The sequence below is a fragment of the Mesocricetus auratus genome, unplaced genomic scaffold (assembly GCF_017639785.1).
Source record: "Mesocricetus auratus isolate SY011 unplaced genomic scaffold, BCM_Maur_2.0 Super-Scaffold_4256, whole genome shotgun sequence".
Lineage (NCBI taxonomy): Eukaryota > Metazoa > Chordata > Mammalia > Rodentia > Cricetidae > Mesocricetus > Mesocricetus auratus.
The window spans coordinates 99,009,410-99,026,640 of NW_024429182.1; the positions used below are offsets into that span (position 1 = coordinate 99,009,410).

Genomic DNA, 17,231 nt, shown 5'->3' on the forward strand with positions numbered 1-17,231 from the left:
CATTCGCAGTTACCACACGCGCGTAGCTTTACAACAGTCATCTGGCAGACAGCAGTCAAGGGGGTGACCATGGGCAAGTAGAGGGGGAGGAATGGGGTACCCAGGAGTTCTGAGATGCTCCCCTAACCTGTCCTATCCCTCTGGAGCTCTGATGGCAATCCCAGACCCAGTGTCTGCTCATCGTTCCCTTTCTGCAGGCTGTACCCCCCAGGCCTAACCTCTGGCTCCTGGATGCCTTTGTGTCCCTGTGACCCCAATGACCTCCCACCCCCAACATCCTGTGCTGACTCTTGGCACCCAGCAACTTGCCCTCCAACTGCACCCAGCTACAGAGATAGGAAGGGTGTCTCAGAGATGTCCCACTCAGCTCCTGCCTCCTGTGTACCCCTCCTCCAGACCAGGGCAGGGTGGGAGTTCAGCCTGCTGCGCAGCTCAGGCAGCCCCAGGGAGAGCCCCCAAAGCCCTTCCGTCTTAGACCCTCAGCCTGACTAGCAGGTGAACTCAGACACTCAGCAATGCTGGGCTGAATCCTGGGATGCTCAGAGCTGAGTAGCCTTGGAGATGCCCAACCTCTTTGAGGCCCAGCTTCCTGCTCTCAGAATGAGGACAGGTATGGTGTGCCATACAGGGTACCAATAAATACAGCACGTGGCACTGTTCCCTTGGCCCCCTCCCTCCTCGCCTCTCTGACTCCCTCTACTGGAGCTAAAACCACCTCCTTAGATAGAAACCACACAGACCAATCCAACCAAAAGGGTCAAACAATACTGGGGTCAAATGGCCAATGAGTGTGTGTATAACACAGCTGGGCTTTAATTCCAGCCCTTCTACCCACTGGCTGTGGGGCTGTGGGCCAAGCACTCAGCACCTCAACCCTCAGCTTCCTCCCCTGTTCATAGAGATGACGTCACCACCACCTCAGAGGAAAGCTGCCAGGCCCCAGCGATTACACATGTAAGCTGTAAGTCGCCAGATCCACCATGGTTCCTATAATTACCATTCGCGTCTGACAGCCCTTTAATTATGTGAAGACAGTGATCAAGTCTTCACCCTCCCCCCTGCTCTACACCGACTCTTCCTCTGGCTGCTGAGGGCAGCAAGCCTGATCACCTGCACCTGGCCCAGGGGCAGCTAGAGCAAGAGGTCAGGCCTGGCTCTGCAGGCTTTGTGCCGTGGGCCCCAGGAGCTCGGTCAGGAGGCTGACCCCTGGCATGCCCCTGTTCAACACGTGCCTCACATACAGGCTGCAGTCCTGGCTTTGGGAGACAGACGCCTGGAGGAGCTCTCCTCACTCCCACAGCTCTGCAAAGCAGGTGGGACAGTCTCAGGAAACTGAGGCCCTGACAGGGAAAGTGGCTGGCCTAAGGTCACCAAGGGCAAACACACACCACTGGTTAGCCAGAACTCCCAACCAGGCCTGTGTGCCTCTGCGGTCAGCTGTCTCAAGGAAACAAGAGCCAGGTCACGTAATTACCCTTGTCTGGCCACAGAGGAAACAGGTTCAGAGGGTCAGAGCTTTTTCCAAGGTCCCACTGCGGGTCACAGGTGAAGAGAATTTCAGGTTTCATCATCTCCCCAAGGCAGAAGAATGGCCTAGGGACGGGGCCACGGGGTTGTGGACCCAGTAAAGGGGCACAGAGTGATGGGGAACACGGCAGATGGAGTCGGCACACGAGGACATCACTCAGCAAAGCTCCTGTCTCACACCCCACACCGCTGCTCTTCCTGTCAGTCACTCCTCACAGGACGTTGGGCCCTTCCCTGTGGGGACCCACCAGTCCCCACAGTGGCCAAAGCAGCAGACAGGACACTTCGTTCCTGGGCACCAGTGAGAGCAAGGACTGTCTGGCTAAGAGTGCAGGGGACAGAGGCTTTTACCCTCTGTTACAGGAGGAGAGAGGCGAGGTGCAGAGAGCTTCCTGGAGGAGGAAGGGCCTTGCTGGGAGGGCTGGCCTAGGAGCCTCCATCTGGGCAGGAAGGAGAAGAGGCAGATATGGATTGTGTGCAGGTCTTGTTCAGGGAAATGGCTTCTCTTCTTATGGCCAACTTTTAAATTAATTTTTATTTAGGTGTGTGTTTGCACTCATGTACATGTGGGTGCCACGGTGCATTTGTGGAAGTCGGAGGACAATTTTGGCAAGTAGGATCTCTCTTCCCACTCTAAGCTGCAAGGCCTGAACTCAAGGCCACCAGGCTTGCGTGACAAGTGCCTGCACCTTCTAGGCCACCTTGTCCACCCCACCCTAATTTTTTTTAAGCAAAGGATGATTCTGAACCCTTGGTCCTCTGACTCTACCTCCCAGGAGCTGGTATTACATGGGTTCGGAAGTGCTGCACACCAGCTTCATCAAACGGGGCAAGCACTCCACCAACCGAGCTCCATCCACCCCAGACCCACAATTTAAGTTCCACACCGGCAGGTCCACCCCCTGTTACTTTCTTCAGTTCTGCCTTTGTGTGCGAGAGGAGCAGCTGAGAGCAGACACTACACTTAAGTCATAGTTACAGCAGGGAATGCCCAGCCTTACATTCAACGCTGAGTCCCGCCCAGCCCCTCCTTCTGGACAGCAGTACACACCAGGAAGGCTCCAGAGCCTACCTCTAGAATACAACTAAGCCTCAAGCGTCTTCCCGTTTGCATCTTTCCAGACTGTCTGATTTTCTCGACAATTTCCTCTACGCTTTCTAAAGAGAAGAAAAGTTTAAAAATAAGGAAAAACACATTTCCATCCATCTGGAATGTATTCTGGTCTGAGGTAAGGGGCAAGATCTCCCACGGCTGCTACATGAATGTCCCCATACTACAGGACACTTGCAATGACACCCACCTCAGTCTACCACCCGGCAAGCTCTCTGGTGTCTGTCTGCACATTTGTTTCTAGACTCGCAGGCCTTTTTCCTGGGTGTGACTCTGCCTTGAGCCTAGCTGCCCGGAGTCTCATGTGGTCCAGCTCTGCTTGGGAGTCCCAGAGCCAAGCAACCCTCAGCATCCAGTTACACCTCTGTCCCATGCTCAACTCACCAAGTCTCAAATAAGGAGTAGAGGAAATGTGGGCTGGGAAGGGGGTAGGAGTTCCTCGGAGACAGAGCTGGGCATGCCCTGGCAGGATTATGCTGGCTCAGACCCAGGAGATTTGGGGGAGGGGCAGCCAGGCAGGGCTGAGATAGATGGCAGCATTAGGGCCGAGCTGGGAGGGGATTATTAGACCCCCACCGCCAGCCAGTTCCTGGCAGCCTAAGAGGCTGGATTTATTTCTCCTGGCTACAGAAGGCTGGGCAATTAGGCTTCTGTCTGTCCTTGCTTCTGCCAGGGTGCCCTCAGAACAGCAGCTCATTAGGTGGGAGGATGGTACCAGGCCCAGCTTGCAACTCCTCTTTCCTCCTGCTCATCCATCCCTCAGGCACAACAGAGCTGGAGGACCCTGAGGACAGGCCCCAGAGAACCCCTCGGAGCCACCCAGTTTATAGGTCCAGGCTGGGATAGTTCTAATACCCTCCCTAAGGAATGGTCCAGGCCTCCTCAGACCTAGGTATTGTTAGTGTCCTTCACAGAGAAGATGAAAGATGCCAGGAGACTCCTGTCCTCTTCTTCATGCCATCCCACTATAGAAGCAGGAAAATAAAGCCCAGAGGGTCACCCCTCATCCTTCAGGCTCTGTCCCTGTAGCCAAAAGGAGAGTGCCATCTGTGGGAAGTCTGTAGGGAGGGCACACCCTTCTCAGGGTTAGGACAGAGTCTCTTCTTATATGGGACAGGAGGCACATTTGTACCCACTGTCCAATACCTCATTTAAAAGGCTGAGAGGCCCAGGGCTTGCCTGAGGGCCAGGGCAGCATCAGAAGGGCAGAGTTAGAAATGCAGCTGCCTGACCAGGAGGGTCCAGCTGCATCTGACTGAATCCAACCGTATCCTGAAATCTGCTTTAAGGAACTTCATCACCAAGGCAACCCTGAAGTCTCTCTTCCCCTACACTCCAACCAAGACTCAAACCACAAGGCTGCCAGGACAGGAAGCTGGGAAATTCCCCTTCTTGTCCACCTGTAGAAAAAGTCAATCTCAGCCCTTAGGGGTGGTTTGAGAGAGGCCAGGGGCTGAGTCAGCACCCTGCCCTGCCAGAAGCCCAAGGAAGAGGCCTGGAATACAGCAAGCTCCTTCTCATATACGTGTGTCTTCCTTCTTGAGAGCTCAGTGGGTTCCATCTCCCCCATAGTAGTCAGCAAGATGACAGGCATGCTCCCCAGGCAGCTTCGGTAGTCACTGTTCACCATCCAAGCCATTCTCCTTCCTGCACTTCTCTTAGCACACATGGCCAAGCCTGAGCCAGACCTTGAGTGCACTGGAGGGGTCAGAGAATCCCAGTTCTTATGGCTAGCACTGGCTCAAAGTGCTGTGAGAGCTCACATGGCGGGGAAGGAAGCAATGGCTTGCTTTGGGGAAATGCATCTGAGTCAGGAGAAGACAGAGTAGTGGGCACTGGGACAGGGAGGCAGAGCCTCAGTGCTGAGAGTCAGATTACCAGGACCATGGTGAGGCCTGGCTAGCATGGCTGGTGTGGAAGGGCAAGGGAGGGACAGAAACGACAGGCCTTCATGGCTAAAGGAGCCCTGGTCCAGGTCCACCCCAAGAAGGAGGCCACTGGGGCTTGAGGACACTGACTTGCCTTCCTGCCCCTGATGTTTCGTTCCCAAAGACTCACCCATGCCCTCACAGCACAGTCTGCATCTCTTACGGTGGCCTCCTGCTTCCCAGAGTAAGAACTATGGGATGACCGGGACTCTTTCCAAGGATCCGCCTGGTTCAGCCTCCGATTGGACCTTCCAGGTGTCTGTGGAATCCCTCCCCTTGTCCACATCCCTGCACGCACACACAAACACATACCACACACGTGCAGTGCACACGGAGGCACATCACCTCTCAGAGTGCTGTGTACAATGTAATCCCGCGGCCTTTGTACAGCTTGACCCAAGGCTAAAGCCTGGGCTGTTCAGCCTGCTGTAGCCCCAGGCCTCCCAAGGAGCATGTTTCCCTTTCCCAGATGAAGCTCAATTAGCTTTCAGCTCCCAAACACAAGTCAGTAGCAACAGACACTGCCCCATACACTTACCACCCACTCCCAGCATCCCCTGGACCTGGCTTTGATTTCCCTGGGTGATCTGGGTGTCTATTCATAACTTGTCCCCTGGCCCTCTCCAGCCTGGACTCCCTTTCAAGGGAGGAGAGAACCAGGTCAGCTACAACTGTGACTCATGGGTATGTGCCAGAATAGGTTTGTTGACTGCATACATAAGCACAGCCTAGCTCATTGGAGGTGGAAGATATAGGCTGGGTGTGAGCAGGAGTGCACTCTGTGCCAATGGCCCCTCCGATTGAATAAATCACTCTTCGTGGAGCTCCATCCACAAGCTGGGAGGATCAATTAAGGTCATAACAGTTTTTAAAAGGCAAGTATAGCACAGATGTGCAAGACAGCTGATTACCATATTCCTTGGTCTCTAGCTAGGAAGTTCCTCCAGGCCTCTGACCTAAATCCCTCTCAGTAGGGAAGCTGGTTTTGACACTGCTGCCTTCAGGGGACCCAGGGACTTGGGGGAGGGGTGCCAGAGGGAGGAGGGCCAGGGCCAGCTTGAGAACAGTCTCTGTCTCACTGAGTCTTTAATTGGCAGTATTAAAGTAATGAGTCACAAACAACAGCCAATTAATTATCCCCAGTTATAAAAAGCTCCGCTTCCCTTCCTTGCCGTCTTCGGGTGAGGTACCCTCAGTTAAGCTGCTCCACACCCTCGTCCAGCAGCAGGAGAGACGAGTCCATCTCCGTGCTCCCAGTTTCCCGCTTCCGTATGGTGTGTCCTGTGAGCAAAGGCTTGGGTGGGCAGAAGAGTGCCCTTCGTGGAGGGCTTCCTTGCCAAGCCCAGTGACCCTGCTCATCCCCAGTGCCTGCTTGGGAGCCAGTCTGGCCTGACCAGACTGTCACTGGGGATCCCAGCCTGGCTTCCGAGAATAACTCTGCCTCGCCTGGACCCTGCTCCTCAGTCAAGCAACTTCTCCTGGCCCCCATTCTCCCTGAGCTCTCGTTATCCATACACCAGTGCAAGCAATCTTTCTGCAGCCTCCAGCCTCCAGCCACTGCGGCTGTAGGCCTGTCATGACCTCCTACACGGCTGCTCTGTGTCTGGATTTCTCCCTCTGTAAAATGGGTGTGCGATTAAATGTGGCCAGCAGGGATGTTCATTCACTCATTCACAGGCAGTAAATCATTAGCTGTCTGCATGCAGCAGGTACTCAATAATGTTAACTCTTTTTTAAAAAAACAATTATTATTTATTTTACATGCATTGGTGTTTTGCCTGCATGTATGTGTGAGGGTGTTGGATCTACTGGAACTGGAGTTACAGATAGTTGTGAGCTGCTATGTGGGTGCTGGGAATTGAACTCGGGTCCTCTGCAAGAGCAGCCAGTGCTCTTACCCTCTGAGCCATTTCTCCCATGTTAATTCTTTCCATGACTGTCTGCATTATATCCTAGCCCCAGGATGAGAGGGGCATGACTCATCCGCTCACTGCCTCTCCTTTCACAGCTGAGGCATAGGTGAGAGGAGACGCCCTTGCAGAGGCCTCTCCTCCCTGCTCCCCAGAGCCAACGGTGACCTCTACTTGTCCAGCAGACTGTACATAGGCCCAGTTCGATGCCATCTTCTTTTGTTTTGCTTTGAGACAGGGCCTCAGGTAACTCAGGCTGGCTTGGACCTCTCTAAGTGGCTGAGAATGACCTTGAACTCCTGACCCTCCTGCTTCCACTCCTGAGTGCTGAGCTCACGGGCAGGAGCCAGTGCTGAGAAGCACACCTAGGGCTTCCCACATGCTAGGCAAGCACCCTACCAACAGAATCCCATGCCTCGCCTGCACCAGCCACCTTTGAGACCACAGACCTCTGTTCCCTTTACTGTGCCTGGCAAGAGAGCCCAGCATAGCCCCATCACCATTCTGGCCATCTGTGGCGGGAGGGGACAGGAAAGAAGAGAGAGAAGGAGAGAAAGATTGTTCACACAAGGAGAGGAAGTGGGCTGGAGCCTCAGAGGCTTATCATCAGCTGACTCTGGGGTCCCCTGAGGTGAGGCAGCCATCTGCAGAAATGGAATGGAGTGAGGCCTCTGCTACTCCTTCAGCCTCGGTTCCATACTCAGCACCCCATTCCCTCTGCCTCAGTGGCACACTTTCTTCACCTCTTTGGTCACAATCAAGTCCCTTCACTTCCTGACTCATGGCCTAGGAAGGCCTGGCCAGCGGCCTTTCATTAGGAGTCTGGTCGTCCCTCCATTGCCTCAGCTCTGCTTACTACCACTTGTGTGATCTTGCTCCAGTCCCTGGCTCCTGCTTCTCCATGACCCATGGGTCACTAGGAGCAACAGGAGTGGAGGCCGTCAGCACAGCACTGACTCAGAGCATACAGGATACCAGTCGTAGGGAGGTCAGGTCAAAGAGGCCTGCTGCCTGCCCTAGGCCTGAATGGGGCAGACTGCTCTGGATCGCAGAGGATGGACGGTCCACAATGCGGATGTCGTTAACCTGATCCCTTCCCATCTCAGGGATGCAGAAGCTGAGGCTTGGCATCTGGAATGATGGACGTGTCCCCATGTCTTCTCCAGGTGGCACCATTGCTTTACATCCCTGTCTCACACGTTGGCTCGTGAGAGGGGAAGTTACCCCCTCTCCCTCCCAGGCACATGCAGCTTACGGACACTGTGGAAGAGGCACCACTCACCCTTGGTCTGCCAACTCTAGCCTGCTCTCTCAGACGGAAACATCCTGTCTACCCAAAGGAGAGTGGCCACACCAAGTAGTGCCCAGGATGCTAACTCAGGCTGAGGCCACAGCGGGAGGTGGGTTCCATCCTGGCACTGCCAGGGCTACTGTGTGGCCTTGGCCACGCCCCTTCCTCTTCCTCTCCCTTGCTCTGTTTGGTCATGCTTCCTCCTCGCTCTGCTGGGTTCATTCTAGTGGTCCATGCTGCTCACGGGGGCCCTAGGCTCCTGACACAGCCTTGCATTCCTTGCCTCTCTAGCAGAAACAGAGGAGGGCAGGCAGGTCCACAGCACCCTGACATCCCCATCCCAACAGCCTGGTGAGCCCGACCTCAGCTGCTACACCTTTGACTCTCCAGCCTGTTTGGGGCTGGTGAATTCAGAGGCTAGCTTCTTTGTTCAGACAAGCATGAGGGAGGAGAAAAGCTGTTCTCCAGGCAGCAAAGCTTTTAGATAAACACCGCACAGGAATCGGGTTCCTTCACAGAAGAAACCAGATCCACAGGCTGACAGTGCCCCAGGGACAAGAGTGCTGCTTGGTCTGGCCAGGAAGCCAGCACTGAGGCCTCTTTATCCAGCTTAGCACCTGCTGCCAGGCCTGGCAAGCCAGCACCTCAGGTGACTGGGCCCTGGTGCCAGGCCATGGCCCCATCAACTCCCAGGCTCCAGGATGGCCAGACCCACCTGCTCACCCTCCTGACACCCCTACCTGGCCTTTCAGATCCATGGGAACAAAGAAGTTCTGTTCCTCTTGGGCGACCCCTCTAGGATCACTCCCAACTCCTTCCTGTCCAGGCCCCTGGAGCGGGCTGCCCCCACTACCAGAAGTCAGTTAATAGCTAACTAACTATCTACATCCATGCAGACAAGTTCCTTCCTGTCCAACCCACCTGGTCAGGGGCCTCGGGGATCACTGTAGGCCAATTTTGTTGAGGAAGAAACTGAACTCTTGGAGACCTATGGGCCTGTCCAGAACCACACAGAGACAACTGAACCCCGATGTCCCTCAGCTCCAGAGCCCCTCACTGGGCTTTTGGATGTCTCTGACTCCATCCCAGGGAAGCTCACCGGTGTGGTGTCATCGTGTGAGCGTTGGTAGCGCTTCCAGCGGCAGCCATAGATGCCCGTGAGACATGAGAGGCACAGTTGGGGCTCGTAGTACTGTAGGGGCTGGTGTCTCACCATGCTTGTGCCCGCGGCCCTGGCACCCGGCCCTCAAGCGCCCATGGAGACCCCTGGCTGGTACTGCAGGAGGAAACACAGAGTTGTGAGTCAGGGGACGGGTGAGGCGGTGGCTCTGCACAAGTCACCACAACCTAGGTCAGGGGGGGTTATCCTCTTCTGGAAGCCTACTGGGTCCCAGAGGGAGGCCCATCCCTGAAGGTCCCTGAGCCCTGTCCCTGTCACTCACTCTTCCCACCTCCTCCCTCCAGTCACACAGCGTCTTCAGTGTCGCCACACTTACCTAGATGATGCCATGCTCACTGCCCTTGGAAGTCTGCATGGCTCCCTTTCTCCTTCTGGTTTTTAATCTCATTCTTCTCCCTCCCTCCCTCCCTCCCTGTCACCCTGTCTCTGTGTCTGTCTGTCTGTCTGTCTCCCTCCCTCCCTCCCTGTCACCTTGTCTGTCTGTCTGTCTGTCTGTCTGTCTCTCTCTCTCTCTCTCTCTCTCTCTCTCTCTCTCTCTCTCTCCCATCCTTTCCGCTTCCTCTCTTCTCAGCTTATCATATAACTGAGGCTGGCCCGGATTTTGATCCTCCTGCCCCAGCCTCCCGAGTGCTGGGGTTGCAGGCATGCACTATCCTGCCTGGCTAGTAAGACTTCTGCAGCCCCCGAGCCCCTCCCCCACTCCCTAAGCTCCCTCCCATAGTCTCAGATTTATTTTCACAGCCATGTTCTTAAATATAATTTGTCTGCTTATTTTGTTTGTCTGCCCACCTCACTGTAAGTTCCACGAAGGCGAGTTTTGTCTTTTTTAATTCTCTGCTGTCTCACCCGTAACTGGAACAGAGCCTGGCAATAGCAGACGTTTGAAATAAACATTCTACAAAATACATTATCATACACGCTGACGGGCACAGGAGTGCTGGAAATGCAGCAGGCCCTGGAAAGTGTCACACATCCATGTTTCCCTTTCATCTTCACAGTCACCTAAAGTGTCAGGCACCCCATCCCAAAGCCATCTGACTCTTGAACAAACCAAGGCTCAGAGAGAGAAGGGGCAGTGCCTGTCCTGTCCCCACACTATGTGAAGGTGTCAGAGGTCCACTCCAGCGTCCCCAAACAATCCAGACCCAAGGGGCATTCAGCAGGGTGGGAACTATGGAGGTTGATGGAATGAACTGCTTCTACACAGTGCTGCTTGTCAGTCTGGACCCCGCCCCAACTCCCCTAGGACTCAACCTCCCAGGGCTGGTGCTGGCCAGGTGTGACCAGGGGAACCAGGCATCATTTGATCTTCAGCCCCGCTCTGTGGATGTCACCAGTATGGCGATTCCAATGCACAGATGAGAAGCCTGCCCTGCTCTGTTGCCTCTAAGACTCAAAGCCATAAGTCCCCCACCAAATCCTGCGACATTGGGACCCTGAACCCCACACTTCCCTTGCAGTGGTGCTACCAGCATCTGTGGGAAGGATGCCACGTCTTGGTTTTCTATGGAAACATACTTAAAATTCACCCTTGCACGAATGCGCTGTGGTGTTCAGTGTGTGCAGTTTTTAGTGTATTTGTTCAAGTTGTACTTGGTTCCTAACCTCCACTACCCAACGCCAGAGCATTTCCACTGTCCCAACACCACCCAAAGCCCACTAACAGTGGCACCCTCACTCACCCTAGCCCACCCCTCAGACTTGACAGCTATCAAACCACTTTCTGTGGCTATAAATAGAGCAGTTCTAGAGCTTACCCATCTTGGAATCCATGGCCTTTTATATGATGCTAATTTTATTTATCAAAACGTGTTTGAGGTTTATCCATGTCACAGCATGCATCAACACTTCATTTCCTTCTTTCCTGGGACAAGGCCTCACGTAGCCCAGGTTGCCCTTGAACTCAATAAGTAGTTTAGGGTGCTGAAGAGATAGTTCAGTGGTTAAGAGCACAGCTTGCTCTTCCGGATGGACCCGGGTTTAATTTCCAGCACCCATATGGCAGCTCACAACTGTCTATAACTCCAGTTCCAGGAGATCTGACACCAGCACACATAAAAGTTAAATAAATTATTTTAAAAAATAAGTAGCTTAGGCTAGCCTTGGACTCTTGACCAGTCTCTCAAGTTCTAGAATTGCAGGCATGCACCACCACTCCTGGCTACCAGTTTTTAAATAGGTAAATAATATTCAATGCTATTTTACATCTTGTCCACCACTCATCAGTTGAGGGATACTCTAGGATGTTACCAGTTTTTGCATAGTTGTGTATTCTCATTTCTCTCAGATACAAACTTTGGGGTAGATTTGCTGGGTCTTATGGTAATTCTTATATTTGACATTTGGTACTTACTTGCAAATAATTACCAAACTTATGTTCCAAAGTGGCATACCCTTTTTCGTTCTTAAAGCCTTGTCTTAGCCATTTTATACATTAGAAATCTGAAACTCAGAAAAACTATCCCTTCACAAAGGTCATATAGCAAAGCTAGAATTCATACCCAGGCAGTCAGGCTCCAATGAACCTATTCTAGCCCGTGGCTTGGCAAACTGTAGCCACTGCCTTGTCAAATCTAACCTGTTGCCTACTTTTTTCTTTTTCTTTTTTTTTTTTTTGTGGTACAGCTTGAAACCTAAGAATGTTTTCTACATTTTAAATCACTGGGGGAAGTGGACTTAAAACAAGAATATCCTGCCGGGCGTTGGTGGCGCATGCCTTTAATCCCAGCACTTGGGAGGCAGAGGCAGGCAGATCTCTGTGAGTTTGAGGCCAGCCTGGTCTACAGAGCGAGTTCCAGGACAGCCTCCAAAGCCACAGAGAAACCCTGTCTCGAAAAAAAACAAAAACAAAAACAAACAAAAACAAAAAACAAAAAAACCCCCAAGAATATCCTGTGACACATAAAAATCCTGTGAAAGTCAAATCCTAGCATCCATAAATAAAGCTTCACTGAACACAGCTACGCTTGGTCCCTCTGCACAGTCCATGGCTACTTTAACTAGAACTGTAGGGCAAGTGGCTGCTACAAGGCCATGTAGCCTGCAGAGCCCAAAATACTTCCTTTCTGGCTCTTCAGAGGGAGGGGATGTGTACAGAGTCCCTCTGCCACCCCCAAGTTGGGGGTATGAGAGAGGCCATGATTGAGGGAGGAGAGGGTAGCAGTGGGCCATAGCCAGGGCTCAAGGCTGTTTCCGGGAGACAGGGCTTGAGATTGATTCTGCAGATACCAACCTCTAAGTGTAGGTGTCTTACCTGGGGTCTCTGTTGCTGTGATACAACACCATGACCAAAAGCAACTTGGGGAGGAAAGGGTTTATTCTAGCTTACAACGCTCCGGTCACACAGTGCATCATCAAAGGAAGTCAGGGCAGGAATAATTACTCCAAGAACGAATAATCAGGTCACAGTCACAATCAAATCAAACCAAACTCCTGCAGTGTAAATAACTCAGTGTCCAGTGTTGGGACTTCACCCACTATCCTCTGGGCACCCAAGGGCCTTGGCAGCAGTACATTTCCAGGTCTGCTATCCACATCCACACAGCTTGCCTCCCAGGCCCAGGCTAGCTCCACTCCACAACTGCTGTTGCCCTTGGTGATAAGCCCATGGCAGCTCCAAAATGCTGGGTTGCCCCTGTAGCCTGACTGCATTTTCACCAATAGCTTCTCCTGGACTCTCCTCAGGGACTCTAACCTTGCCAAATGGTGTCAAGCCTCAACTTCTCTCCATGGCCCCTTCAGTCCTGGGGCTTTGACTGCAACTGGAGCTGTGCCTTCACAAATGGCCTCTCTTCAGGGACTCCAGCCCTGTCACACAGTGCCAAGCCTCAGCTGCTCTCCATGATCTCTTCATATCTTCAAAACCAGTACCACCTATGAGACTCATACCCAAGGTCAGCTACCGATACAAGTAGTCTTGGCCCCCACATACACACTCCCACATGCTCAGTCTTCCAGAGAAGATGGAAATGGAAACCTCAGCCAGGAAGCCAGAGCTCCTCCATGTAGCCCCCAACATTAAGGTGTCCACAGACGCATCAGCTACCACATCTGCCCCTGCCTCCCAGTGGGGAGGAGACCATTACAGGGTAAGTGGAAGCTTGGACTCATCTTGCCCTGGCCACTGACTTGCTCTGCGGCAGGGCCACTCCAGACTCTTCTCTGGGCCTCAGTCTCCGAATGTGTAAAAGGGGGTGACAGGCTTTGCTTTGGAGATTAGGGGGCTCTGTGAACTGCTAGGCTGGGGTGGAGGAGGGCCACCTCCCCACAAGAGCCAAGGCTCAGGAGGTGAATCCAGGAGCATGGCCAGAGCTTTTTAACCCTCAACTGCAGGCCGCCTCGTCACTTCACCTAAGGATAGAAACAGTAGCTCCATCTGAAAAGGCAGCAGTGAGAGAGCAGTGTCCCACCTGGACCCATAACTCAGTGACTCTGCCTCTGGGCTTCTCCTGGTCTCCAGGAAATGTTTACCCTGTCCATAGCTGGAAAATTCCTTCTATTCACTGTGCGTCCCCTCCGTTTTTCAATAACCAGATGATCTAAGCCAGTGACCAAGGCCACCTTGTCTGCCTCTAATAATGGCAGTCAGTGGCTCCTGCCTTTCTGCAGGGGGAATCTTCCAGGCCCCACAAGCCCAGCTTAACACTACCTGCTTCTAAGGCTCTCTTCAAGGCATGCCTCCTGCCACCCTGGCCTGGTCTCTTCTCCCTAGCCTCCATGCTGTCAGTCAGCCTCTGCTCAAAACCCCACTAAAGCCAGGGTACACTTACCAGGGCCTGCCCTGCCAATCAAGCCTGCCCTCTGTCTCATCTGGATTACTCCTCCTAACCCTGGTATTCCCCTGAGAGCCTCCCCTGAACCCTGACTCAGTTAGAGGTCTCTTGGGCCTTCTGTAGCCTACAGGTCCTGCCATTCTTTTCCGGACCATTCTGTTCTGTGTACACTGCTGACATGTGTGCCTGCCCCATGTGGCAACTGACTATCACCTTAACCCTAGGGACCACAGAGCAATGAGAAGAGAATGTTCCAGAAGCTTGCTGGACAGAGGAGGATCCAGTTCTGCTCACAGAGTTGTGGCTCAGACACTGGGCAACTGACACATAGGTCAGCTCTCACGGACAAGGTGATTTCCACCTGTCCCCCAGCCTGTCACCACCCTCCCCTTCCATCAGTGCTAATGACATCACTCAGCAGCAATGATTTCTTCAAGCCACCTCCTAATACTGCTCATACCAACCAGTTGCCAGAGAAATCCCCTGCCAAGAGTCTCTGCCAGCTCTGGGACAAGAGAGGCCTCTCCCCAGCCCAAAGTGCTGTTTTCTGCCTGGACACTTGGCTCTGAACTTCTACAGCCTCACAGGGAATGTCCATGTCTTCATGGAAAAAGTGCCTGCTATGGGGCCCTGGCAGGGTGGTGTGTGTGCTTGACAACCTCCAAGGTCCTCTGCTTCCCTAACCCCCGGAATGTGCCTGACACGTGTCCCCATGCCTCCTCCCATCTGTGACTGCCAGCTGCCAAGCCAGCCAGACCTCAGGCTGTGATGCCTAGTCTCTTTTCTGAGATGTGAGGGTCCGAGTCTTAGCGTGGTCTCCCCCAGGAGACTTGCTATGTGACTTTGTAAGTCACTGTCGCTGATCCTTGCTTTACATGTCACAGAATCGGGCTAGATGACACGGTACGGGAAAGAGCTCATATCCACAGTAAAAAAGCAATGGGGTGATAGCTCACCTGGTAAAGTGTTTGCCATGCAAGTGTAAGGGCCTGAGTTTGATCCCCAGAACCCACATACTAAGAGCCATTAAATTGGGCATAGGATCCAGTGAGGTGGCTCAGTGGGTGAAGGGAGCCTGATGACCCACGTTTGACCTCCATGAAACCACATGGTAGAAGGAGAGAACTAATGCCTACAAGTTTTCCTCTGACCTCCACAGGGGCGCTGGGATGTATATATATGAGTACATGCATGCGTGCATACACACACACACACACACACACACACACACACACACACACACACAAAACCAGACAGGACTGTGTGTACTTACAATCCCAGCTCTGGGGAGGTGGAGACATAGCGAGAGACCCTGTTGCAGGGTCACTACCTTAAAAAGCACACATGCACAAGGGAGTAAAACATGGGATGGGCACTTGATGGACAAACAAATCTTGAAAATCCTACCCTAAATACAGGAAGCCACTCAAAATAGACTTTTATTATGTGACTCCATTTATAAAGCTATGCCCAGGCAAACAGACATGATTAATGAGTAATCTCGGGGCTAGGTCCAGAGTTGCTTCTGGAAGTGGTGGAGTGTTCTAGAATTAGTGGTAATAGTTATGTGACTGTGAATATACTAAAAACCATTGAATTGTCTCTATATAGGCAAATTGTAGCCAGGTGTAGAAGCACATCTTTAATCCCAGCTCTCCCAAGGTAGAGGCAGGAGGATTGCTATGAGTTCAAGGCCAGTCTGGTCTACAGAGTGAGTGTCCAGGACAGTCAGGGATACACAGTAAAACCCTGTCTCAAAAAACAAACAAACAAACAAAAAACTAAAGCAAGTTATGCCAGGTGCAGCGGGTGACACACGCTGTAATTACATCACCGGGGAGACTGAGGCAGGGAAGTCACCTTGGTTTACAAATTTCCAGAGAAAAACAAAACAAAACTGGGCATTCTTAGTGCATACCCAGCACTTGGGAACCCAAGGCAGGCAAATCTCTGTGAGTTCCAGGTCAGCCTGGTCTACATATCAAATTTATGATGAGACACCGTCTCAAACAATAAAACAAACAATCCAATAACAATGAAATAGACAAATTGTATCTTACATAATAAAACTGTTTCTTTTTTATTTGCCCAGCTTTGAAAGTCATTATAACAGATGGGGCAGGGGCCTTGGGCTCTTGTTGTGCCTGGACCCCTCCGTTCCTGTCTCTGAGGCACTCCAGTTCTGAGAACTGCCCTGTCCCCTTCAAGGGGCTCCTCTGTTCAAATTAACCTGAATCATGTCTATGGTCTGCAACCAAAGCCTTTACTAGGACAAGGGTGTTCACTGTGGCCCCGGGTCTCAGCAGGTTCTAAGCTGAACAGATGTGCTTCAGGAATGGCAGGATGACACAGGGACAGCATAACTACAGCCAGTCACAGCAACTACTGCCCATCATGCTGTATGCAGGGTATGGTGGGTTCCATGGGGTGAGGATTAGTGGTTGTGCGGCGGCATCCTGGGCATAAGGGGCCAGGTCTTGTGGTGGCTACCAAAGAGATTGTCCTACCATGTGGTGTTATGGGCACCATGAGGGTAAGAGCTGCCTGAGTGCCACCTTTAGTGCCGCCCAAGGAACCTCCGGATAACAACCCTACCAAGTGGAGACCATGTGTACAAACTGTGCCTGAGAGAAGTAGGTAAACTATGGGGCATCCCACAAGGGAATATTATTTACCAATAAAGAGAAACCATCAGCCTGGGCATGGTGGCAGAGGCCTGTGATCCCAGTACTGGAGAACTGCACAGTGAAACTTTGTGTCCAAGAAAGGACTAGCAAGCCACAGAAAGACAAGGGGAAAGTTGGAAGCATGGAGGTGGATGACAGCAGGCCTCTTTCAGACATTCTAGAACAGGCAAAAAATAGAGACAACAAAAAGATCAGTGCTTGCCCGGGGCTCAGGGGGAGGGAGAACCAGGTGGAACAGGGATATTAGGGCAGCCACACTATCCTGCATGAGCCAGTATATGCCCTACTTGTCAAACCCTAAAGCTCCAGCCATGCAAACTGGCACCCTAGTTAATAACAATGTATTGACACCCATTCATCAATTGTCCCAAAGGTACCACAGTAACACAGAATGTAAAACACAGGGAGAGTGTAAGGAGAGGGGGCCAGAGGAACCACCTGCTAATCAACTTCTCTAAAGGCTAAAATGGATATTTAAAAGTCTATTACACACACACGCACACACACACACACACACACACACTCTGACTCGATAAAGCTCGCACAGATAATCTTGGTGGAGTTTATCTAAAGTCAGGGTGCTAAGTAGTGTTCAGGCTGCCTCTGCAGTAGCCCCCGGGGTGAGCCACTCCTCATTCTAGTCCTGCCCACCCTCCCTTTCACCACAGGAGCCAGCAGCGTGTGCTTCCCAAGACAGAGCACTGTGTTTTGGTTGGTACCAGGGGTGCCCAGGCCAGGAACTGGAAGAGGAAACTCCTGAGGGTGCCAGGGCTGGGTGTGGGGCCTGGTCTTCTCCATGGTCTGCCAGACCCCACGGAAGGAGGG

The 17,231-nt window shown here is 52.5% G+C and overlaps 1 protein-coding gene across 6 annotated transcripts in view; it reads right to left on the reverse strand.

The window, feature by feature from the left end:
• The window catches only part of Gdpd5 (glycerophosphodiester phosphodiesterase domain containing 5), an 80,251-nt gene that overhangs the window by 28,927 nt on the left and 34,093 nt on the right, over positions 1-17,231 (reverse strand). For 5 of the 6 annotated variants that reach the window (XM_013116366.3, XM_013116367.3, XM_013116364.3 and 2 more), the window contains one exon: positions 8,867-9,043. The exons of the other annotated variant lie outside the window; for it this stretch is intronic. In XM_013116366.3, coding sequence (XP_012971820.1) covers positions 8,867-8,983 — 117 coding nt within the window. In that variant the 5' untranslated portion in view covers positions 8,984-9,043. The remainder of the gene's footprint in view (positions 1-8,866; positions 9,044-17,231) is intronic. 6 annotated transcript variants of the gene reach the window in all.